Consider the following 26,163-nt stretch of genomic DNA (forward strand, 5'->3'; position numbering starts at 1 on the left):
GCTAAGGTAACTAGGCATGGAATTGCAGTAAAAAGCCCTGTCTTCTGGAATCCAGCTTGCAGGATTTGAATCCTGCATACTTCCAGGCAATAGAATTCTCTATGTATTTTTTGCGAAGTTTTTCTGGACTAGAACATCAGTGGGCTTTTGATTTTAATTTCATCCCATTGCTACTAGTTTTAGCTCTTACAGTCGCAATGAGCAGTTCCTTTTCCTGCATTAGCTTAGGAAATTCAGAATCTTTAATAAAAAAGAAGTGTTGTTAGAACTGAAGAGAGTCTCCTAGAAAATATGAATGGAAGAGCCTTCAACAAGTCATTTAGTCTCTACTGTGCCTCAAGACAGGATCAGCTCTGTGTATACCCAGGAAAGCCCTGTGATAAGTCTGTTCAAACAGCTTGTAGTTCAGGAGTGATGCAAAGACTGTATCACAGAATCCCAGACTGATAGAGATTGGCAGGGCCCTCTGGAGATCATCTAGTCCAACTCCCCTGCTAAAGCAGGATCACCCAGAGCAGGTCGCACAGGATCACGTCCAGGCGGGTTTTGAATCTTTCCAGAGAAGGAGACTCCACAACCTCTCTGGGCAGCCTGTCCCAGGGCTCGGTCACCCGCAGAGGGAAGAAGTTTTTCCTCATGTTGAGGTGGAACTTCCCGTGTTCCAGTTTGTGCCCGTTGCCCCTTGTCCTGTCGCTGGGCACCACTGAGAAGAGTCTGGCCCCATCCTCTTGACATCCACCCTTTAGATATTGATAAGCATTGATCAGATCCCCTCTCAGCCTTCTCTTCTCCAGACTAAGCAGCCCCAGGTCTCTCAGCCTTTCCTCATACGAGAGATGCTCCAGTCCCCTCCTCATCCTCGCAGCCCTCGGCTGGACTCTCCCCAGTAGTTCCCTGTCTGTCTGGAACTGGGGAGCCCAGCACTGGACACAGAACTCCAGCTGTGGCCTCAGCAGGGCAGAGCAGAGGGGGAGGAGAACCTCCCTCGACCTGCTGGCCACGCTGTTCTTAATGCACCCCAGGTACCATTGGCTGCCTTGGCCATGAGGGCACGCTGCTGGTCATGGAGAGCTTGTTGTCCACCAGGACTCCCAGGTCCTTCTCTGCAGTGCTGCTTCCCAGCAGGTCAACCCCTAACCTGTACTGGGGCCTGGGGTTATTCTTTCCTGTAGCAGTATTGCAGTGGGAATGAGTGGCCTCATGTTTTATTTCCTGGCTTGTTGTCACCTTCTTGGTCTACTGACCATGGCAGGGCTGGAGACCTTTCTAGGTGACGATCCTCCGACACCCTTTCATGTGGAAGAGGTGTACTTTTTCCTTTGCCACAAAATGCTCCCTGCAGCTTTCGGCTGTAAGGCTGCCAGTAGGAAGATCTCAGCAAAGCTCTGATCCTTGAAAGCTGGTGGTTCATCCTAGCTTTGGAAACTTTATGCCTAATTTAGCTGCAAGCTGCCACCCCTGAATCTTGTTCCAATGGCTGCTGACAGAGTGTAGAGTCTATCATAGCCCCACGCAGAGCCAACAGCATGACATGATGGATGATGCAACCTCTGTCAGATTTGAGGATGGGAAGTCTTAGGCCTTCTTGTAAAAGAGGACAAAGTAGAGGTGGGTAATTAATTCATTGATTTGAACCAATTAATGTTTGTGGAGCACACTAACTGGAAAAAGCTTTTTATGCCGCAGATCATTATTTTCAGGGATGCAACCATAACAGATTATTAAAATGCTCAATTGCCCTTTAAAGTGGATTCAAATAAGTGCTGCATGAAGTCTGGGAAACAGGGTTACACCAGTAAATCTGTGCCGATGCCCGGGTTTGCTGTGTTGTAGTTGGCTTTCCTGGAGTATAACTGCCTTCACGTAGCTGCAGGTTCAGAACAGAGATTAGCCAAAGGGAATAGGAAAGCAGAAGAAAATAGTCTGGTCCAGTAGAGATGTTTAAGAGCTACTCTGAGAGACAGAGGGGCTATTTAGAAATGAAAGTACACCCTGAGTGAATACAGTTGGAAAGCGTATACCATCAAAGCAGGAAATTAGGAAAGGGAAAGAATGAGTGGGAAGTACTTGGAAAATATTTGAGTCAGTTGGTCTACCACAGAGTGAGCAGGGCACTTAAGGAAGAGTGTCCTAGGGGAAGCTCCTAGGTAGCTCCTTCAATCTCTTTTCCACAGGAGGTGCTAAAGAAAATACCTACTTTTTTAGTTCATTAGGGTAAGAAAGGGTAGGAGACTCAGCTGCAGGAAGGAGGTGGCTTTGGAATAATTTTGTAACTAGCAGTAGGTCACCAGAAGTAGCTAACAGTTGTCCAGAAGGTCTGGACAGCTGCTGAAGGAAGCTCACAGCACTCTGTGCAACTAAATGGCAAATAAAATATGATGTCAATAAATGCAAAGCAATACACGTACAAAGAAATATCTCCTTTATATACCCAATGCGGAGCTAACTATATGCTACCAGTTACCATTCAGAAAACATTCAGGGGACTATCCTCCATAAATGTTTTATCACTGCTGAGCAGATATTGGCAAAAGAGTAAGTTGAATATTAGGAATTATAGGGAAAGGCATAGAGAACAAGCCAGGATTAGGCTCCTGGACTAACTCATGGTGTGTCTACATCTTGAATAGCGTGAGAAATGGTCACCCCCCCCAAACAGACGTCTTACATTTAGAAAAAAGTCTGGAAAGGACAAAAGTGATCAGAAGCCAAGAAGAGTTCTTGCACAGTAAGTGGACTGTGGCTCTTCGGCTTGGGAAAGAGATTACTGGAAGTCTATGAAATTGTGAGAAAAACAAAAAGAGAACAGTTATTTTCTGTTTCTCACAATATCAGACTTAAGGGCTGTCCAGCCAGACTGAGGCAGTAGTTTTTGGAGTACCAGAATGCCATTTTTCTTCACGCAGCATCTAATTAAATGGGGAACTCATTGCTACAGGAAGTTGTGGAAGCAAAAAGTGTAAATGAGTATCAAAGGGGATTAGGCGAATCAAACGTGATGGTCCAGATGCAGTCCCTGATGTAGGAAATCAATACACTGCTGATTGTTGGAAGCCGAGAGGGTGTAGGAAGGGAAGGATCATACACGCTCCTTCCTAAATATCTGATACTGGCTGTTCTCACAGCAGGGTTGCTGCACGAGAAGGATCTTTGGTCTGACCTCATTTGTATGAAGAAATTTAAGAATACTGTGCTAAGCTACTGATCGCTCATTAAAAAGAATTATTAAACCACTTGGCTGGGGAGAAATACTCCATCTTAGCTAAATACAGAGCTGCCGATGCGATCCTGGTAATGGTAAACCTCCGGGCCTCTCTCAGTGCAAGGTGAGCTGGCTGAATCAGTAGCGAAGGGTAGAGCTCTAAAATCTGTAGAGACCCAGAACGTGACAGTGCCAAAAAATTATTTTGTACCAGAAATTTACTTGGTTTGTCCAAAAGCTTTTAGTAAAGTCACACGCAAAAGGAAGCGAAGGTAAGAAGGCAGGGATGTTCTGACTAAGAAGTCTGCAAGCTGAAAAAAGTCAGTGGAAGAGGCTTCTTCCCATGTATTCCTCCTCCACTGTAGATTTGCTGCTCTGGATAACTTCATCTGGGCCCAGTAAGAACACTTCCTTTCTGGATTTGTTTTCTTGACTTGCAATGCCTGGTTAAAATGGATGCTACTGGAGTGGAATTATTTGTTCGTTTGGTCTTCCTAATTCTTCTTTCTCCTTTCCCGTGCCCGCAGTGAAGCAGCTGCCCATGCAGTAGCCACGCTTGCTGAAGCCACTCTTCAAGGTGGAGGACAAATTGTCCTATCTGGTGAAACTGCAGCAGCAGTAGGAGCGCTTACTGGAGTCCAAGATGCCAATGGTAAGGCTGTTGGAAAGTTTTTCTTTTTTTTTTTCTTTGCTCTTAGCTAGGAGTTTTTCCTCTTTTGCTTGAAATGTCAAGTTTTTGCTAGTAAAATAGTTCTGTCTCACTGCAGATGGTTGTGACTTAAAAGCCCAGAACAAAATGGTAGCACTAACCTCTTGTTTACTGCCATAGTGCTGGTGGCTCTGCTCTTTTCCTCCTTCTGCCAGCTGGCTGTTTAGCCTTAGTTTTGGGTGGGGAGACTGCTCCCGACTCTGTATCTGTACAGTGCCTAGCGCAGGGAGGGCCAGACTTGGTCAACTAACACAACTAGTCAGTGCCGTAATAAACTCATCTCCAAAACGCTTCACTGTGAAGTGGCAGAGAATATGATCAACATTTTATTACCCCCTCATTTCCTTCCTTTCTCAAGACTTTTTTTGTGTGCTTGGTGGCTGCTCTTGAGCAACTGTCGCTTCTTTGCTTGGGTGACACCTTCCAGTCACCGCTCGGCAGTCAGCCTGGGGTTGTCTGCCTCCTGCTTTATTTTCCATCTTGCCACCATAGTCAATCGCTTTAGTTCTAGGGATTCTCTGTAGCATTTCTCACCTGTTATCTGGATGTCTCTTCTGCCAAATCTGGTGACTTTTGCAGTTATTCAAACTAAGCTAGTAGTCAATAAAACCATAAGTTCATAGCAACTGGTTCAAGAGACGATACTGGAACGTACGGACGTGTCTACTTGGTGCTCATCCACCGCCTCCAGTTGCGTTGTACTTCTGCCTGATGCCTTTACCATGCTTTCCAAGTTCAGAGATGAAACTCACTGGTTATTTCGATTAAATGGAAGGAGGTATGTCAAAATAAGCTCCAAAAGGATGCAAAGTGTGAAGTTGTAAAGAAACGTCGCCTTGAGGATGGGACTGTTTGGACTCTGATTGTCAAAGGGGGAACAATCATGTGCAGTCAGCTGGCAGAGCGATGACTTCTTACCTTGTTCCTCTGCATGTAAAGCAGAAATCTGACTAGATGAGACCTCGAGACCATCAAAATCCTCATCTTATAGGGAACACGCTCGTTTTAAAACATCAATTTTTAGTTTGCAGCAAAGACGGGACAGTGGAGGGAAGAGTAATTTTACTCGGCGTGTTCGACTCAGTGTCTCTTGCTGTGGAGTCAGCCAGCCTGAAGAGGGAGCAGAAATGAAGTGAAAACCTTGTCCTCAGAGCTGGGAATGCATTTGATATTGAGAGGGAAGAGTAGGGTTGCATTGTATTCTGCTTTGCCGGCAGCCTGGCATGAGGGGGATAAGTGATGTGTGTTTATCGAAGGAAGGATCTGACCCTGGATGCTCAAAACCAGCAACTAATCAGATTTGTAAAAGCACGTTAGCGTCCTTTAGGAGATCAGCACCCCTGACTCCTCTTGGTCTGCTTCCAAAATGCTTTCATGGTCTGGATTCCTCTGGATGCTTCCCCTATAGAACTCTATTCCTCCACACCCTTCCTGAGTCACTCTACCTCACTCACCCAGCGTTAATATCATTTTAATGCAGGCTGGGCTTTTTTTTTTTTTTTTTTTTAGCAGCAGAGTTGGAAATCAGATGGGATTTAGAATGCATTAAGGGGAGAGACGGCAGCATTTTCCTCTGTGCAAAACCTCACCCGCAGCCCCTTGCCTTGTTTCCACTCGTCTTCGATTTGCTCTAATCTCCAGTGGTATTAAGGGGAAGGGCTTTGTCGGTGCGGTAGTCCTTGGAAGCGCCATGCTGTTAGTTTTATTACGTAACCAGCTAATATATCTCCCTTAGGGATGGAGGAGATGTTGGTATCCATTCCTGCTGTCTCTGTCTGGGGATGGAGAGCAGATGGATTTTCAGCGTTGGCACTGTCGCGGAGGATTTGTCTGCCTTCTCCGTACCCCGAAGCCCAGGGTGTGAGTGTGAGCATCCTCCTGGACACTGGGGCTCTGTTATTTGATGCAGTGGGGACGAAACACTCTGTCTGCCGTTCTGTCGGGAGGAGATGAAATGGGGAGTGATTTGGTGCGAATTGTTGCGGGAAAGGAGAGAGGGGGAAATGACTGCCAGAGCCACAATGGTATTAAGCAGCAAAGTCCTCCCGCTCGCTACTGTTTGCAAAGTCTTAATTTGCTGGTATTTCCAAGAAACGCTTCTCTCTAGGAATGCTCTTACCCTCTGTAGGTCACTTCTGAGGTATTCCAAGCTCTTACCCACGCCTTTCCCTGGAAAGGACGTAAATTTATCCCCATCTTATTGACAGGGAAAAGGAGACAGTAGTTTAACAAAACTGCTTGAGGTCAGGTAAGGTGTTTCATTCCTGATTTTAGCCATTCGATGTAATTATTCTCTTTTTTTTAATTTTTTGTTTCTATCTTGATATGGTATTTTTCCCATCCATTCTCTGGCATCTGAATAATAATTGATACAGGAGAACCAAGATGACTAATAAGAGGCAACTTCTGTATGTTCGTGGATGTCTTGGAAGCTAGGGCTAAATTTGGCCTTGCAGGGAGTAGGAACCCCAGGAGCGTGGCTGAACTGCAAAAGGGCTGCGGATAATCTTGTGATCAGTTACATTTATAGCTAAGGGAAATAAGATCTCCTGCTCCCATGCAGTGCCAAACTTGCTAAGTGCATTATGGTTTTCTTGCTACTCTGGAGCATCTGCTCTGAGTCGGGATGCTGGAACCGATGACCCCATGGTTTGAGCCTCAGATGTTTTGTTCTTAAGTGGCTGGCATTAAAACAAAGCAGTATTCGAAGCAAGTGAAGGGGATTGTAGCAACACCAATTTCTGAAGTTGGCTGGAAACTGAAAATGCTCCAGTAAGAGGAAACTGGGGCTGCTTTTGGTGTGCGCTATGGGCAGCTCTGTGTGATGGGCTGGTGCTGGAGCCGTCCCAGCTGCGGATGCTGGGGCTGGAGGAGGGAAACTCGATCAGCTTTGGGAAGGAGAGGTGACGAGCCAGCCTGCAGTCTGGGCCTCGCTCGCTGGAGCATCCTCACACTGCAGCCTTTTGTTTGACATTGATCTGATCAAGGGCTTGAAAGCTGCTTGGGCTACAGGCTTCCTGGCTTCATCTTTAAATATTGATGAAGCTTTTGCCTAAGCAGTACCTGCGCAGGGCTGTAGCAGTGCGCAGTGCTGCCCGTGAAGGACAGAGCAGACTCTCTGCCCAGGGAAGGTCAGTTTAATGGCCTCGATGTTGCCACAAGCCTGGGGTAATTGCAATTTTGCAGTGTGCGGCATTTTGGAGAGCTGGTTTGAAGGTGAGAGGGGTGGTGTGCTCGAAGCTCCAGCTGGGGTTCAAAAACAGGGCGTGGAAGGAGGCACGGTGGAAAGAGCTGGTGTTGGGAAGAGGAGGAGCAACTGGAAGGTGTGAAATCAAGCTGTGATCAGGGAATTGATTTAACAGACCCGCACTAGGTGCAGCCCGAGACCCAGTGGATCCTTGCTTGTCCACCTTGGTCCTCACGTGCGGCTACTGCTGCTCTTTTTCCTGGCCCCAAAGCACGTTTTACTGATGTATCTCCTCCCTGACCTGCTGGAGAGACTCCTGGGACCACTGACGTGCCTGGTGGTGGCACGGCAGCCATACAGGTGGGCACTAAGAGGACCCTACAGTGAGTCTTGCCCTTGTCCGTCCCCCTAGTCATGCAAAAATTTCAAACCTAATTCTCCATACAACCCAAGGGAGCCGTGCTTATGGCTGGGGGTGAGCCAGGATTATCAAGTTGTGATGGAAGCCCGGGGAGAGCATTAGGATTCTGACGTGGGCAAAGAGGGATTAGCAAGCTCTCTGCTTTCGCAAACAGAGGAAATAAGACGTCAGTACAGGAGCGTATCTTGCAAGTTAGCATAGGATAAACAAACCTATAGCAGCATTTAGGGTGACGAGGAACTTGCTGCACAGAAGAGCTGTTCCAGGCGACTTCTATAGCAGAAGCGGTTTAAATGCTGAAAAGGCTTCAGCTCTGGGTGAAGCTGCCAAGCTTCCCGCACGAAATCAATAAGGTGTCAGGTGGAAACCTGTCTCCACCCTCAGCTGTGCAGATGGGAGATGGGGAACCCTCTCAGCAGAAGAGACACCTCCAGGCCTGGAGCGTGGTTACCAGTCCCGTCCGGCTCTGTGGAGGCTGTTTATGGTTGAAAGCACATCCAGAAGGGAAAGGCAGGAGTCGAGAATCTGTTCTCTGGGCTGTGCGTGTCTCCTAGAGAGCGTGAAAGCAGAGGGAGATATGTTGGGCAAACCCAGCGAAGGGAACTGCCTGTTCTTGCTTTTGGATGCCTCAGGACAGGGAGGTGCAGCACGCTGATCCGCTGGTAACTGGTGGCTTTTTTGCATGAGAGGGAAAAAAAAAAAAAAAAAAAAAGGAAGGGGGGAGGCTTGGAGGCTGATCTGCTGCAAATGTCAGTCTTTAAAAGAAATATTTTTTTTTTCCTGTTGGATCTCCTTTTTAGGGAAGATGGACCCAAATGAGTCGCTAGCAACTTGGCAAAGTGCAAATCAGCACTTGTTGCATCCAAGCGGACAGGAAGGAAAGAGTCGAGGTTTTTGTAGGGTCTGCCTGGTCGGAACAGATTTTTTTAATGAAGCATTGCCCTGAAACGGTATGATTTAATCCCAATCTGAAGGAGTAGTGAGGAAAATAATTTGTGCAGATGTGTTTCAGATGACAGAGGAGACGCCTTATGGCAGCCAGCAAGGAGAGCTGAAGTGGACGAGTGGTGCATGCGTTGAGCAGGTCCAGGAACAGGGAGGGGTGATTCCTCGAGGATGAATTACTGTGCATTAATGAATTATTGTCAGCAATGGGGCCGTGATGCACTCTGCGTAAAATATGTTGGCATAAGCCTCAGTTTAAATGAGCTTATTCTGTGTCAAGTGTGTGCGGTTCCCTACGTGTGCCCTGTAGAGAGGGGCTACTTGACTGCGGCTCAACCATCTCTGTGTCTGCACCCTTTCCATGTCAGCATCTGGCTGTCCAGGGAGCCCTAGTGTGCCTGGTGAGGAATGTGCCGTGTTGGGATCATGGGACACCAGCTGCAGGTTTGATGCCAGCAGTCAGCATGGTGCTGCTAGGTCTTTCCCAGCAAGATGAAGGCCAAAGTATTTCCAGGACCCAAGACCGCTGCTCCGTTTGCACTGAACCTTACCAGCACAGATGATTTCTGCTCGCTTTGGCACGGCTTGCCTTACCGCTTTAAACCCATCATGATGGATCTCATGGTTTTTGCTGCTGTCCTACATTAATCTTGGGCAGCGCTGGTGGTGCAGCCGGCTCAGGCTGTCCTTCTGACGCTGGGCTGTCACGGGCGCTGTGCGGCTTTGGTTTGACATCTTGGGACTGATGACGAGGCGACTGCTGCTGACGATTAGGATTTGTCTGCCCACCAACCGGGGCTAAAAATAGTGGCTCGGACAACTCCCTCTCGTACTGTGTTGATGGCCAGATTTTCCCTTCGATCCAACTAACCAGGCACTACCTACGCCAATGTGCGGTTGTGTTACACGGTGCCGACTTTGCACGGTTTGTCTGAGTTGTTGGAGTAGAGCAGGAGATGGATGCCACGGCACCTGAGTGCTGCTGGCTTTAGGGCTTGTTGACTGTAGTAAGTCCCTTGATGGAGACCCAGAATGGTTATTTCTGGGTACAGTTTGGCTTTTGGGGTAGGGAGGCTCATGAGCTCTGTCATTTTATTTCCTTGGGGGAAAACATTTTTATATGATGAGCACTTGTGATGTACCGCAGGTCTCTTTCTTCTTTGCAAAGGCAGCGGTGTCAGAGGAGCACAAGGGGAGCCTCCCCCAGGTGGTTTTGTGCCCCCGTTCTGTGTCCAAGTCTTGCGTGAAGTCTACAGGCTGCTTTTTAGCTCTGAAAGTGCCTTTGAGATTGCAAAGAGAGAAGGCAGCGTCCTGGGGAGACACCAGGTGTTACTCAGTTCCTGGCTTGATCTGTTGCTGTCCGCTAAAAGACACTCGCCTTTCCTCCTCAGCGTGTTTGTGATGGTGTAAGCAGTACCTCAAAAGGAAAGCTGACTTCATTAGGGGTAGGGAGTCACTGCCAAGTGCTTTGCTGTTTGATCACTTGTAGCATTTCTTTGAATCCTGTTGGTTTCAGCGAGTTTCCACCCAGTAAGTGAGCCATGCCCCGTCTGGCCTTATCTCCCGGCTTCTCGATGACCTTACGGCATCTCCAGCACCTCCCTTGCCCTCCCCGTTTCCCCTCCCCTGGTGAGTTTTGACATCCATTCCTGTTATCAGGCAGTTGAGACTTACAGGCTCTCCAGCTGTCACAGCTGATGCTGTCCCGGTTTAAGCACAGGCCATTTACCTTCCACGTGTCCTGAATTAGGGGAAATGGACAGGAGGGCTGGGTCTGTTTAAAAATTAAAGCTGATTACAAGGCATTAACATTACATTTAAAGAAATAGACAGCAGCCCTCCTCTCTCAGTATAGTTGCAATATGTTCCCTTTTGTTCTGGTCTGGAAGAGGAAGCAGGACTGGTATCGACTGCAGGCTGGGCAGGATTTCTTCTTTATCCATAAATTTAAAAGAGAAGCTGCCTGCTGCAATACTTTAAAGCAGCTCTGGTCTTACTCCCTAAAGCAATTCTGGTCTTACTACCTAAAGCAGTTCCCATCTTTGCGATTGCAACAGAAAGCTTATGTTCTTTCTGCTGATCTTGAACTTCTCTTGGAAAATTCAGATCTACTGACACTGGCTTCATTGATCTGTCTTCTGAATTGTTGTGTTGGGAAGTTTCATGTTTGAGGGATCCCAGTCGTTTTACACATGCGTCCGCTGTAGTGACAAAACAGCCGTCTCGGGGGCAGCAGTCAGGAAGAAAACTTTCTTTTTTTTTTTTTTTTTTTTTCCCCTTTCATAAATTCTCAGCTTCATTGTGGTAGATGGATTTTAAGGAATGTTTGGCCTGAGATCTTCAGGGCTGAGAAGGCAAAGGGATGTGGTTTCTTCATGCATGGAAGGATGGAAACAGGAGCGTGTTGGGTGCAGGAGGTGCTGTTCCCACCGTGCCCTGGCCTAGCTGCAGCGTGGGCTTGGGCTGGGGATGAAGATGGGTTTCAGGAAGCGGACAGGGTTGGTGTCTTCCAGAGCCTTCCTTACAGAGATGTGTTTCAACAAGGGCCTTCGTGGCATGGCTTTTCTGCTTCTCTCCTCCTGCAGCAGTGACCCTATTTTCTCATTGCGTAGGGTTGTTGCTTTCCCAAGATTGAGCTTCCTTCCCATGGTGACTTTTCATCACGAAAGAGTAAGAAGTCGATCTGGCTGGGAACACTCGGAATGAATGTGCTGCTTGACTAGAAACTCATTGTGTTTCTGGGTTGAATTTGAAGCCCTATTTATTTGGTTTATTTGTATGATATTTGTCCAGGCTTCTGCATCTTCGTCTCACAGTCGCTCAATAATCCACGTGGCTTCAGAAGGAGCTGCTCAGTGCAGGATGCTTGCTGAAAAGAGGCCAAGCCTTTTGGCAGGTGAAGTGATATATGTGGCATATATTTGTATTCACTGGATCTTGCTTTTCTCCATCTCTTAATGAGACTTTTCATTTGACTTTACCATTGCCAATGTTCACATTAAATTCCAGGCGTTTGTTTCAATTTATGGTGACAGAGTCCCCGACAACTTGGCTTTGAGAGCCACGTTACTGAGGTCCTGAGCTTTGCTGGTCCCCTCATCCTAACATCCCTGAATCTGGGTATCTGGGGGTGACAGGGCATCTGGCTCTTGGGTGGTTGGAGATCACCTTTGCTCATGAGAGAAGGTACGTTCTGCCTGATGTCTGCGTAAGGTGATCGGGATGGGCAGCTGTGAACAACTCCACACTTGCTCAGCTAAGATGAACACTGAGCGGGAGAAGGAAGAGGCCTGGTCACCTTTATGGAGTATGGTTCTCGTTTTAACTAATGTGTGATTGAGAAGTGTATAGGATTTTGTTAGAGAGAGCGGTGGGGGGTTTTGTTGATGGTTTATTGGGGGGGGGGGGGGTTATCTCCCTAATGTATATGCACCCTGACTGTAAGCCTTAGATATTTGAGAAGGACTTTGGGCCTAAACCATTTTGTTTGGTTACAGCAGGTTTTTTGGGGGGCCTGCAAGAGATGGGTATCCCAATCCTTTGGCAAGCTTTTGTCTAAAAGAGATGAGGTTGAATACACGCAGGAAAGGAATGGTGGTCAGTATGCCTAGAGTGTTTCCCTAAATAGGTCTGGAAGCACAGAACTGGATAGACAAAACATTTCTTTGCTTGCCACTGTTTCCAGTCCAAGAATCAGGATGGGAAGGGATGGAGGGTATTTGTGTAGCAGATCTGTGCAAGCAGATCTCGTTGGTGCCACCGTCTGGGGATCGGTGCTTTGGCCCCAAGTTGGGGTAGGGAGGTGCTCTCCTGACAAGCTGCACAACTTCAGCGTGGTGCTGTTTTATTTATAGTTCATGGCCTAAAGAAAAGGGCACAGGTGGAGTCAGAAAACCAGCTCTGTGAAGCTGCCTAGTTCTGCATCGCTTTCCTGACCCATCGTAGATGCCGGGGAGTAATTTTTCCAGGCCTCCTCCATGCCTAACCTAACCCAAGTCAGAGGCCTGGTTGGCAGAGCTGTACCAGCGGAGCTTCTTCACGGGGTTCCTGCTGCCTTTGCAAAGAGGTTGGTAGTATTCGTGAAAGGACCACAGACAATACCAGGCTGGGGAAGGCAGCTTTCTGCTATTTCTGCTGGACATGCCTATGTTGGCGGAGCTCGACACTGGACCTGAGCATTCAAACCCATAAGTGTTGATCTGGGTGGATGGTAGATTAAGCCAAGATCGAAACCAGCCTCTGCTTTGCTGCTCCTTTCTTGGTGCTCCCAGAAGGAAGTTCGTACGTGATGGATTCTGCTCATAATAACTTACTCAAACCTATGCTGAATGTGTGGCAGCGCCTGCTCGGCTTTTTGAGCCCTGTGAGGTGTTGGGTATTGTAGCCCATCTCTGGAAGACCTTCCAACTTAACAGCAGACAGGAGACAACCAAGGACAACTTCATCCTTCTGGCATGATCTCTGCTCATTCTCCTGCTCCTCCACGCAATCCCAAATGAGAGGTCCCAGCTCCCCGTCCTTGCACGCTGGCACGGCAAGCCGCTTCCCAGAGCAGAGCAAGACTTGAGTTGTAGGGCATCGTTTCTTCTGCAACCGATCCCATGTCACCCCTTGCTGCCTGGGGTGAGGCTGGGCAATGGTCCCTGTTGTGGAGCAGCTGTAGCATCTTTCGGTGCAGAGTTTAGCTTGCAAGGTGGCTGGCCTCCCGCTTAGAGGAATAGCGTCCCCTTGTCCCCATCTATGTAGTGATGGGCAAGTGCTGCGGCCACAAAGCTGGGGATGAGGTTGCTGTTTTTCTACCTGTGCTGTGGCACATTTACCCCTTACACCATTCAAGGGCTTGGGGAATTGAAAGAGCAGCCTGTGATGACACTGAATCAGGGCAGATGGAGAGGGGCTTTCTAATCCCCCTGCACCCCCACGTCACGGCAGAACTGGGCTGCAGTCTGCTGTTTCATGACAGCAGGGCACAGTTCTTGCCTTCCCTAGCAGGTATCCTTGTGGCTAGGAGCTGGGACTGGATCAGGCCACCCTCTCCCGCCGTACACTGGAGAGCTGCGGAAAATGTTGCTGGGCTTTGAATGGATGGAGGCTCGTCTGACCCAAGGGCAGTTTGTGAGCTCCAGGCTCTTAATGGCTGTCAGTGGGCGTAGGGTGCAATCTGATCCAAATGGGAAGCTGGCTGAAATCCCAGCAAGCTGTTGTTACTGTGTGAGGCATCTTATGAAATGAGATGGGTTTTGTGAACTCTTCTCCCCCCGCTGGGCACCCCACTGGAAGGAGAAATACCCTGTAAGCTAAGCTACAAGCTGGGAGTTCCCCAAATACAGCTCTTCGGTGCATCAAGGCATGGTTTGCGTGTCTCTGTTTACAAAGCTCCAAAGTTTCCTCCCTGCAGAGCTACTTGCACTTTCTGCTCTCAGCGCAGCCTCCTCCACTCCGTGCTCCATTTCGGACTGTGCGTTCCTGCTTCCTGGGCACGCGATGCATCGTAGACTTCCAAACTCAAGCTGCTGTTTGATTTTTTTTTTTAATATTTTTTTTCCTTAAAAAGTGCTCTGCCCCTCTGAAAACAGCCTCAGCTGCTTTCTTAGCAGCGTCTGACCTCTTGAGTTCCGCTGTTGCTTTTTTCTGAGCATGTCTAGAGGATCATTCTGTGGTTGTATTTATCCTCTTCATTGGATCTCCATAGCAGGGGCTGATTTTAAAGCCTAAAAGCACAACCCATCTGTCTTGTGCCTCTGGGGCATAGTAAAGAGCCCCGTCCTACAACCACTGAGCCTGTAAGTGATCTCGCTTGCAGAAATGTTTTCATTGTCCACCAGACCTGCCTGTGGCAGAATGATGAAGATGGCAGGTTTTAATTCATTTTCCCGAGTGGCTGCACTGCACCTTCAGACTTCTGTTTTTCCAAGTGAAACTCGTTCCTCTTCATTGGCCCTGATGTTCAGCGGTTAGATTTTGAGTTTGAAGATGGCAATGTTTCTTGCTATAGGATTGATTCATTTACGCTTCGAGGTGTCAGCAGATTGCGCTGAAGCCTGGGGAGATGCGACTCCACCGTGGCATCCCTTGCCTGGTGATACTTGGGTGGTCTTGTCCAAAAGGTTGGTGGGATGCCCTCCCCTGTGGGCACACAAGAGAAGGTAAATTTGTCACTGTAAGGACCATTCCAGCCTTCCAGCACCTTGATCGCAGCCTGGTAAACGGACGGCGTGAGACTAACCCCAGGAGATATCAATATCCTCTTCTCCCCTTTCACTGGGTGAGTCCTAACGATAGCTGGGCAGAGGGCTTGAAGGTAAAACCATTTTTCATTGCCCTCTGACCAGTCGGGGGAGGCTTTCCTTGTCGCCTGGCGTCCCTCTGGGAAGTAAATCACAGTCACAGTGGAGGGCGGTGTGTTTGTCCCTGGAGGCCCCTGTCTCCCAGTGACCTTCTCAGCTCATGAAGACAGCTTGGCTTTGCTGTAAAGCAGCTCATGTGACAGCGGTAATCCGCAGCTAGTAAACAGCTGTGCAGGAAGATTGCAGGGGAATCGCCCTATTTTCCCCACTCTGCAGACCCTGGCAGGCCAGCACACGAGAGCAGGACGGTGGCTTCTGCTTGCTGTGGGCAGTTGCCATCTCCTTGGCTGTACGGGTCCATCAGCAGGTGGGTATGTTTGAAGCCACAGCAGCCACCGCTGCAAAGCACGCTCACCAGTTCAGGAAGAACGCATGTGCTTCTTTGAGTTGATGTGAAGCTGCGAAACAGGTTCCAAGAAGAAAAAAAGCAATTTCTCCTCGAGCGGTTTCCTCTGAATCTTTCCCAAAACCAGAGGTGGCATTTCTAAGCCTGAATTTGACTTGTTCCTCCCGCCCGCCATATCCTTTGCCTTAAGTTATTCCCTGATGTGTACAAATTCCTCTGCGAGTAACGCTTTCTCATGGCTCGCGTGGACCCCCTTCTGCTCCAGGGACACTTGGTCACTGGTGGACTTCTTGCTGTCTGCCCTCAGAAAGTTGAAGTGTACCCTGGAAAAGACACAGACTCTGAGAAGGGAAAGACTGAAGGAGCACTAGCTTTGAATTGGTTTAAAATTAATCACGGTATTATTTTATTCCCATATCGAGCTTACAAATCGTAGCAAACTTTCCCTCCCTATGGGTTTGCCTCCTTGTTGCTGCAGATCCCTGACCTTCCTCATCTCCGTTTTCCCCCATGATTTTAACCTTCAAAACCCCCAGCGTGTCCGAAGGGACGTTCAGTAAATGGGAGCTGGTGCTGACGAGTTGGAGGAGCTGATGACAGCTAAAGCAGGCAGCCGTAGACCCAGATCTAGCCTTGTGCAGCCAGAGGTTCCTGCACCGCACAGGCAACGGCAGCCGTAAGCTGCCAGCAATTTCGCTCAGTTCCTTCCAGGAAGGAGGTGCCTTTGATCAGGTAGGCAGCAGTTGCTTCGTACCTGTGTAATCCCTCAGTTTCTCTACTAGTTCTGCCAGAAACCACTAGCAGTGTGTTTGTGGCTTCACTAAGTTGTCCACCGGTGGCCTGAGACAATCCCTCATTTCATGTAAGCTACAAAAGAGCCCTCAGAAGTGGCCATCTGTTACTGCTGGCCTATGACAGATTTGAACGCGAGACCTCGCAGTGAAAGGCGCTCTGCTCTATTCCCCCGAGCCGGCTGATCTCTTCCCTTCCACCCTTTCTCATAAAAAAAAAAAAAAAAAAAAAAGCTTTGTACTCCCAAGCATTAGGGGACTCTAATTGGTGTGTGCACGACAGGACCACTGCATTTAAATGGTGAACATATAGCTAATGGAAGCTGAGTTTTATTGCTGGCATAAATATAGTATGTTCAACTCCTTTGAAGTCACAGGGATCAGCATCTGGGGGTGTTTGTGTTCAATTATACACTATCAGCGGATTTGGCCCGTGGTTGTTTCCTGTTGCTCTAACCCGCAGATACCTTACGATGTCCTCAGCTGCATCTTTGGAGGTTCCTGGTACATTTTCTTTGCAAAAAAAGGGTCTGAGTCGTACTTCCAAATAGGAGTTAGGTGGAAAGAAGTTTGAAGTCCTACCACAAATTAACAAAACTTGGACTTGGCCAGGTTTTAGGCTTTCAGCTTGTTTGCTGCCGTCAGAGACGTGCTTTCTTGCTTCTGGTCCGGATGGACCTGCGGTCTGAGCCAGAGCAGCCGTTCCTGCACCCTGCGAGCAGGACTCCAGCCTGAAGCATCCACAGCAGATGCAAAGCAGAAGGGGTTCTCCAGCCACCGCAGCTCCTTTCGCTCTCAGGAAGTGTTTTCCGACCTGTTCCGTCCTGCCCCGGGAAGTGACAGGACAGGCTGTTACGCAAGTGGCTGCTTGATTCTTCTTGCAGTTTTTGTCCGCGCGAGTCCGTGTGCCACAAGTCTCCCCTTTGAGGGCCCCTGCGCACCCGGGGTGAGACCCACAGGGAGAAAACACCTGGAAGACCCCTGGTTTCTGCAAAGCAAATGATCATTTCTCTCCCTGCACACATCGTTGCCTTCTCTTGGCGTGCAGAGAAGCCTCCTACCACCCAGCCTGCGTGGCTCGGGCTCTGCCCAGATGCACAAATGTTCTGTGCCTTCAGTCACCAGGCCAGAGTCCAAGCTTTTTTTTTGTGCTTTTTTTTTTTTTTTTTTTAAATCAACAGATGTGCAGAGTTTAAAAAGGGAGGAATCTGCCAGAGGCAGTAGCATACCAAGAATAAGTACTCTTGGGAGAGAGAGGTAGGAACCCATCCCACCTGCCGTGCAGCTCGGGCAGTGGAAGACGGTGGGGGTACAGAAGAAGGAGGAATGTGGACTGTAAAAACTTGCTCTCTACATGATATGTTCCACGTCTGAGTCGTGTATTCACTGTGATTTATTGCTTACCTTGCTGAGGATGGGCCAGGTCCTACGCGGGATGAACGGGGGGAATCTGTGCCAAATGGGTCCCTTGTCCTGTAAAGAAGACAGGCTGCAGACACCAAAGCACTGTGACACTTAACACCATTGCAACAAGGGTGTGTGCTGGTTTGTAGCCGGGTTGCTTTTATAGCTAGAGTTGAAGGGTATGCTTTGAAGAAGAGGGAAAAAAAAAAAGGACCCGTAAGGTGTGCATCTAGCTGGTTTTTCCCCCAAGGAAAAAAGAAGAATGCTTACCTCCTTGTAGCTAGTGCAGGAACTAGCGTAAGGTAAGGCTCCAATGGAGACCGCAGAGTTGCAGCTTTCCGTATCTGCAAGATAAAGCTTTGAACGCCTTCCCAAGGCGTTGTCCTCCTCCAAAAGCTGCGCACCTCGCTTGGCTGTGGTTTCGCGCCACCTCTCTTGGGCCAAGAGCGCAATTTCCCCCAGCAAAGAGGTGCGGGGGCCGGGAGTGGGGCACTGTGGGAGACAACCCATCACGTTGGAGCCATTCGTTGGCCGTGAATGTACACTCTGTTGTAGCAGAGGCTCCTGCCGAACAAGTCAGCGAAATGCTGGGAAAATGTTTTTTAGGTGAAGCCAGAGACTATCTAGTTACGTATTACCTTACTGCCAGAACAATAGCTGCTTTATGTCTCCATGTGCTAAACGCTCTGTAGTATATGCTAATGTCCGTGTTCACATGTGATCTATCGCGCAGCCTACGAACTTGTGAAACTCATTGAGATCTGAGGCTGTCGTAGCCTTAAAAACACATTTTGCTCCTTTTGGAGACCGATGAGGCTGAGTACCTGGATTTCGTGAACTTTCTAGCCTCGTGCTCTTGGGATACATAGAAATGCCACTTTGGCAGCCCGTTCTGCTTCTCATTCATTTCTCATCCCTCGTTACTCAGAGAATAGTGGAGAGCTTTATTGGAGGTGGCCTTAGCATCTCTGAGATGGATTTTTACTACTCTCACTTCTGTGCAGTCATTTCTCATCGGGCCTCTCTGGTCCAATTAAGCCATTCATCTAAATATTTGTAAAATAGAGTACAAATATCTGGAAGTATCTTATACTTGCCTCCCACTTACTCTACCTCCCACTTATGCACATAATGTTCTGTATAGAGGTAGAAATATGTAAGTTACTGTGCCTAAATATTGGGGTGTTACTTGTATATGGGCATGGAATTTTCTACTCGTATGTGGACACTGAGTTTTTTAATTCACCTAGTAAGCAAAAGGATGTATTTCCTATGAATACGTTAATTACCTCACTTAATTCCCCCCCCCCCCCCCCCCAACCTGTAGTATTTGGCCTTTGTTCAGCCTTTTACACTTGCATTTTATTGTCAGGCTTCCTAGCAGCAGACTATTCAGGTTGCAAGTGGAGCCTAGCAGAGAGTTTATCAGGTGAGTGGATTTTTGTGGTGGTAGTTTGGAATAATGGGATTTGGCCGTCGTCGGTATTGCCACTTGTTCCTTTAGGTTTCTGACTACGTGGTGTTTCTTGGGGTTAAAGGGGCTGTATCTATCTATCTCTTTTTCTTTTTTTTTTTTTCTTTCTTCCTCCTTTCACACTTTCAAGGGGAAGATATCAGACGTCAGGTATGTATTTACATCCAGGCATCCTGTAATAGCTGGCTCAGCCGCTGCTGTGTGCCTGGACGCTGTTTGGGCTGTGCGGGGTAGAGGTACGCGTGCCTCTGGGGTGTGCTAATATCTTACAGCCCAATCCTGTTAGCCTGACACAAGCCGAGCTCTCTTGTAATTGTTACTTAAGTAAAGAATTAGGAGCAGGACAGAGCTGGGTTCAGAGCTGGTATTTTAATAACACTCAAGCAGTGGTGCTGTGGTGATGGGTGGGGTTGTGGGGATGTTGTGATTTTTTTTTGGATTTGTAAAATTTGGCTTTTTAAAGGTCACGGAAACAACGCAGAGTTAAAGCAGCAATGCAAAGGAGAGAAAATCCCACAAATACATTTTCAGCACCCGTCAGCTTTAAGAAACTATAGACTGAATGTTGTAGCAGAAACCTAAGTAAAGTAGTAGGCTGTCCCGTGTGTCACCCAGCACAGGAGGGTAGATACCAGAGCTTGTGTGTGTGTGTGACCGCGGACACTCCTGCTGGCTGAAGTCCGCTAGCTTTTGGACTGTGGACACTCCTGCCTTTTGATATGCCACTGCATTCCCCTTGCACTCTATTTGTGATTTGCAAGGATGCCCAGAGCATTGTTGCTGCAGAAACTCTGCCAAATAATTATCTGCTTCATGAGAATATGTGATATTTCAGTGCTTAAAAAGAAATATAATTCAGTTCAAATTACTTTATTCTAACGTGGACTTTTGTCATTCAAGTAATATAACACTTTATCAGTTTTAGATGGTACTCTGCCTTCATTCTCACAGTAGCCTTTAATAAAACCATATAGAATATACAGAATCCTAAAGGCCGCTTTTAAAGGAATCCTAAAGGCCGCTTTTAAAGGTGGGATAAGACTCAGTCTTGATATGCAATTCTTCCTCTGGAAGACTCCCCCCGTGGATGTTAATAGCATAGCCCGCAAGTCAGTAAAGTGTTTAGGGCAAAATATAATAGGGATCCCTATTAAGTGACTGTCCAGAAACTTTAAGGTGCTATATTGCCCATCTGTCTAATCATCAGTTTAATATCTGATTTCTCATAAGAGGAGCAGACTCTTAATTTATTCTTAGGTGTTTCCTATCTCTACTTTGAGAAGCTTTGCACCGATGACACCTGTCTGCTCCGTCCTTCTTATTAACAGAAAACAGATCGTAAGAAAAGCGAATCCCAACTTGAGCAGACATTAGGGGTTGCTGTACTTTCTCTATTTTTAACTATGTTTCCTATATACATGATTGACCATGATAGACTGCTAATCTTATCAGGTGTGCCCTTCACTCCACAGCAAAGCCAGCCGATCAAGGAAGCTTAGAAGGGTTATTCGCTAAGCTTTCATCTGTGGAGTCCGGTAAAAAAGCTTTCTTTTCACAGGTAGACAAATAAACTCCTTGCATGTTTGTTGCCTCTCCCGCACACCAAATTGGCTTGTTTTTAGAGTGACATGCCCTGGGAACCCAGCACTAGTGTGTGAGGTCTACGTAAGAACTGAGCTTGAACAGACACAGCTTTATTATGCCTCAGCTGATGTCCAGGTCCTGTTATCAAGCTCTAAATTCACCCTCAACACCCCACGAAGGAGAGAGGGAGGGACAGCTAACCTTATGTAAGACACAAGGGCTGAAGGCATGAAGCTAATCCACCGTCAGGACACCAGACTGCTGCTTTGCCTTCTTTCCCAGGCACCCTTTTCATGGGAATTTTCAGCTACAACAAAATGAGGATGAAACAGAAGACCTGAGATTCCAGATCAATCATTTCCAATGTTAAAAATAATTGCAAGTTTTTCCTTATGTTACTGTCCTTGCTGCAGATGATTGCAGATGGAAGACTCCTAGTATGTCAGGAAAGGGCTGCAGAGACAGAGGTGCGTGGCAGTTGTGAAGTGTCATCGGTGAAGGAGACGTTTGTCACCACTCCTTGAAGACTCTGGGTCTTTGCTGTGCCAGGGAAGAGTCTGAGTATCAGGTTGGCTCACTGGGCTCTTCCTCTTTCCATGGAATTGCTGGGGCTTCAGAGGAGATAATTCCATGAGCATAGCCGAGCCCCTGTCTGTATGTCACTTGATAGGTTGGGCTGTCCCCTCCAGCAGCAGAGATTCCTGTAAATCGGGAATCCCAGCCACAGTTTTTGCAACTTAAAAAGAACTTAAAAAGAACTCCAAGAAACCAAACTCAAAACAAACCCCCAAAACTCAAAACCCTAAAAAGCTTTGGAATCATCTTCAGAGATCTTGTTAGACATTTGACAAGGGAGAGTGGTGCCTTGAGGTCATCTCTCTGGGATGAAGACTGGGCTTGTATTCTCTTGGACTGTATATCGAACAAAGTGGGAGGTGCAGACACACCTGCCCTGCCATGATCTGCTGAAAGGAGCCACGAGTAACTGAGTGGTCCCTTTGTGAGGATGGATTGCCTTCCTCTGCCATAGAGGCAAAGGTAAAAGACCAAGATAGAAGGGAGATTAAGCCAAAGGCGTTTCAGATCTTGGCTCAGCTGTGACCCTTCCCTCCCTGTAGAGAAGAAGAAAATAGAAATGTATTGAAGATGCTAGTGCAGTGAGCTGTCCTCTCGCAGCTAGAGAACGAAGGTTGGTCTCTGACTGAGACTTGGGGATAAATAAAAAACCAAAACCATCCAAACCTGGGTTTTGAAACACCACCTTGATGCAAAATACCAAGCATCTAGCAGTCTTTGCTGAAGCTAAATGAGCGGGAGGAAGAATGACCCATATAAACATGGTGGTGTATCCTGGCCTGTGCCTTTCTGATGGTGCAGGGCTGGAGGTCCCAGATCAACCAGGCGTTATGGGTCACTGAGGCAGCAGCTCCCGTTGCTCTGAATGAGCAGGGAAGGAAAGCTCATTGAAACAGAACAAGAGGAACAAGGCTAAGGAAAGAACAAGTCACTGACGATGTTAAGCAGGTAGGTGACACCCAGGGACAGTCTGAGAGACTGAGATGTGATCATGAAGATGGAGTGGATGCAGGGAAGGAAATAGTGGCTCCAGGGCTGTCCTCCCTACATCCCATGCAGTTGTTGACGGAAATGTTCCATCTTGGTTTCCCTCCTGTGCTTATCTACTGCTCTAAGGAAAAGTCAAGGCTATGATATAACCTACTAGTTTGCAACACTCGGTTTAGTGCTCCATCTGTGAGCTGCCATGACTCAACTTTGCTATCAAAACTTCAGGTGCCTTGTTACATTACTCTTTGTTGTGGTTTTGACTGGAATGGCTCTTGAAAAGACACATGATGGATGATCTTGAGGTATGCTTGCTTTCAGCAAGCAGAATAATAAGCAGATAATTTTCTCAAATTACCATTTGGTGGAACACTTTTTTGTGTTTTAAATGAATGGCACAGAGGATGTAGAGGGAAAAGCTGTGACTGTCGTGTGCCTAGAAACTTCTCTGAGCTTAAGTCGTCGCATGGGCTTTTAGTGATTTGTCAGTAAGCCATTTCTGATGGTGAAAATCTTTCCAACTATTGTCTTGTCCTAAGAGACATCTAATTTGAGTTAGTCATTGATACTCTAGCAGTAGTTGGCGGGGGAGAGAGAGTGGTGTGCTTTCAGAAGACAGTTTGTCTTATCTTAAAGTAGGTGCCTGTGTTAAGAGACATCTTCTGCTTCCTTTGTCACCATTGAGTGTGGTAGGATTCCTGAAATGCTTGATTTCTGCAATTGACTTTGGGTGAAATCCCATCCGTGGTGTCATGTCAACACCTCATATCTTAAGGGAGACGTTTAGTTTGCGGATGTTTCTTCTCTACGGTCAGAGGATTTTTCAGGGTAACGTGACTTTGAGAGCACTCATTTTAGCTGGTGTGATTTGAACTTGTTACAGAGATCTGTTTTGTTTTTCTGAAAACACATGCTCATGCCCATTGCCTGTCCTTCCCACCTCTTGAAGGCCTCTTGAGTCAGTTCCCCAAAAGGGAGGTGGTCAAGATGATAATTTCTGGAAATCTTGGCAAGCCAGGTTCCCATGCAAAGCAATGTGGATTTAATAAAAATCCATTGTGGGAGCTTTTAGTGCGCATGCTGAACAGTGCTTTTTGGGTTAGCAGTAACACGCCAGGTAGTCTCCAGCAGTGCAGCTATCTGTCTTGGTGAGGATAGGAATGGTCTTTGCTCCGGGATTCAGTTGAAGAACACAGTTGCTCTGCAGTTATTTAAATACCTTAAGTATTAAGGTTGTGCTACCGTTATCGTAGGCAACAATACCTGCCATGTTGCCAGAACATCTATGTGGCTGCGAACAGCTGGACAGAGCTGCTCAATATCCTGTTTGTATGACTGTCCTTGTTAAAACTGGTAGCAGTGAAGCGTAGCAGAGTCCCTCCTGGTTTGCCACGTTGCTAGAAGAAATTATACATGGCTGAGAGAATGAGTATATCCCGTGGCTGAGTATGAACCAAGTTTACTGCCAAGAAATACCTCTAGTGCCAACTGATTTGTCCTGTATGTCCCAGTGCTGTCTCAGATTTGCTTGGCTGGTGACTCTACCATCAGTGGACCACAGTTTCTTTACATAAAATGGAGCCTGCAAAATCTTGTTCACATACCAGGCTGAAAGGAATTCAAGTGATTGCTTATACCAGGCCCTTGCCTGAGCCTGTGTCAGTCTTAGTTGGCTCTAAAAGACCTTCAGTGTTGGAGACTTTGCTCCAGAGCTTCACTAACCTTATGTTTAGCAGTTGTCTGGGTTTCTCCCCCCTCCTCTAATATCTAGCGCAACTTTCCATGCTGCGTTTCAAGCTTGTATCTTATTCTGTCCCACTGTGGAAAAGACAGTCAGGTCATTCCCTACTTATCTGCATGTAGATGTATTTGCAGGCTGTCCTAGGTATATAGATCAAAGCATGCCCAGTGCCCTTGCACTGTGCTGCCCACCAAGGGCAAACATTTAGTTGTTCAGAGGTCTTCTGCTGATGTAGTTCTCTGTAACTCTGGTATCTGTTTCTGGGTTTTGTGTGTTAAAATCTGCACACTGGTCATTCTGAATTGTCTACAAGAATTCTTCCATCGTGTCTTCAAAAGTCGCCTTTGGCTCTGAACGAAATGTAGCAATGAGATGGTATCTGCTGACCTGTGTGCTAGGGCCCCGTAGTGCATTCCTGAGCACAGGAATTTCAGTTGGGCTGCTCAGCCCTGTGCCACCGGAGGAGGGAAAAAGAAGTTGCAGGAATATCTGCTGCGAAATGCTACAGCAGGATCAAGCAAAGCAGAGTTTGCACTAGTTTCTCCTCAGTGCTAACTGAGAAGACTGAAGCAAGCAAAGTCCTCTGAATGAGTTGGAGGTCAACGGCCAAGAAAGTCCGATGGAAAATGTCGCTCTTTTTAGCCTTCTCCGTTGTTGGCATGAGTGCTGCAAGGCCTTCAGAGCTCTAGCAGGGCTCTGGGAGACTTGTAAGGCCACTCACAGTGGTCTCCTGACTCTGCAGTGCTTGCAGATGTTCAAAGGAAATCATAAACCGGACAACTTTCAACACATCATCTTTTTGGTGTCCAAGAGAACAGAGCAAGACATACCAACTTTGGCATCCATTGCATCGGATCTGCTTTCTCTCCTTGGTCCCGAGGGTGCTTCTGCTGTCAGTGGATCCCCAAGAGCAGCGCTGGCTGCGGCTGACCGTGGATCATCGCCTCTGATGACTTGAAGTGGGCTTTGGACTCCTTTTGGAAGGGGACATGCAGCTCTCAGTTGAGGTCCTGTTTTTTGATAAGATAATGTTGCCTAGCTAAAAGACAGATGATGTCCTATGTTCTGTCAGGGGCTCCAAGGTGATCACTGAAGTCATTGTGCATTTTCTGGTTTGCCCCATAAAAGAAATCCCAACAGCAAGTACTTTTGTGCTACTTGGTGACTCCAGACCTGTGCTCCTTACTCCTCTACGCTCAGCACTCAGAGCAGTGTTTCTTGTGGCTTCGCAGCTTTGACAACCCTAAACTCAAGTCTCTTAACAGCATCCCTCTTAAACTGTTCCTTCACCAGCCTCCCCAAAGGTGCGTTGGAAAGGTTTGCACCATCTCCCCTTCCCACTCTTCCTGGGGTTAGGCTGGCTCGGTACCTCAGAGCAGGGCTGAGCATTGCTTGAGAATCCTGGCTCCCTGATGCAGGAGCCAAATGGTCATGCTTCTCCAAGCCTTTTGCTTGCTCACAACCCTCCCTTTCCAGCAGCTGTTCCCACAGGAGTTTGCTTTGGCAAGAGATGAGCTCTCTGTTGTACTTGATGCTACCAAAGAAGAGGATTTTGCACTTTTTGAAAGAGGAGGATGTTTCCTTTCTTGAGTTGACGTTCAGCATGGTGACAGTGGCCGCTGTTGTCTTGTCTGGTCAAGAATGAGGCTGGTTCCTGTCTCTTGACCCTCCAGGATGTTGCTCTTGTGCTCCTGTTTGAGCACCAGGCAGAAGATGTTATGTGCAAGGTCCTGCCGTTCGGCCTTTCTATGGTGCAAAGGGCCATGCCAAGACATCCACTGGAGGAGCCCATCTCAGGTGGGAAGAGGACATCTGTCTCTCACTTGAGTGACTGTCAGCTGAGAGGTCCCTCAAGATTACACACCGTTCAGTTTCTCCCAGCTGTTCTGTGTCTCTTTGGGCATTTACAGTGAGGATTCAGCTTTCAGAAGCGTTACATTGAATGTCCATATTGTCCATACTGGTTGTTGAGATAACTCCTGTCTTGGTATCAGTGAAGACTTTTCTGTTCCAGGGTGTGTTTCAAGGCTTGCAGAACCTGACTATCCAGCTGTAAACTCACGCTGACGCTGTAATGAGAGCATACCAAACATTCACAGGACATATGGCAGCAAGGCTCTTCATACCATCTGCTGCCAGATCACAACCTGATGCTTACAGTCCAGCTTCAGACAAAGCTTTGTCCAAGGTTGCCTTGGGCTGTTGCAGTTCTTCACTGATAGGATGTTTGCGGTGGTAAGATCTGCACTGGCATTCCAACCCATCTTCCAGCCGTATCTGGTATGATTGCTCCATACCTGGAATGAGATATCCACTTAAATAAGCTCTATCGGATGTGGAACCGCATGGGATGCTGACAAATGGGTCCTCGGCACCGGTCTCCATGTGTGGCCAAACAACGCAGCGATGGGCAGTATCAGCAGCCAGGGTAGTGTAAACCTGACCTCAT

The 26,163-nt window shown here is 47.6% G+C and overlaps 1 protein-coding gene across 5 annotated transcripts in view; it reads left to right on the forward strand.

Moving 5' to 3' along the window:
* The window catches only part of NRF1 (nuclear respiratory factor 1), a 75,808-nt gene that overhangs the window by 43,382 nt on the left and 6,263 nt on the right, over positions 1-26,163 (forward strand). For all 5 annotated transcript variants that reach the window (XM_075750794.1, XM_075750742.1, XM_075750874.1 and 2 more), the window contains one exon: positions 3,730-3,854. In XM_075750794.1, the coding sequence (XP_075606909.1) occupies positions 3,730-3,854 (125 nt within the window). The remainder of the gene's footprint in view (positions 1-3,729; positions 3,855-26,163) is intronic.

Source organism: Balearica regulorum, chromosome 1 (genome assembly GCF_011004875.1).
Source record: "Balearica regulorum gibbericeps isolate bBalReg1 chromosome 1, bBalReg1.pri, whole genome shotgun sequence".
NCBI classification, from domain to species: Eukaryota; Metazoa; Chordata; class Aves; order Gruiformes; family Gruidae; genus Balearica; species Balearica regulorum.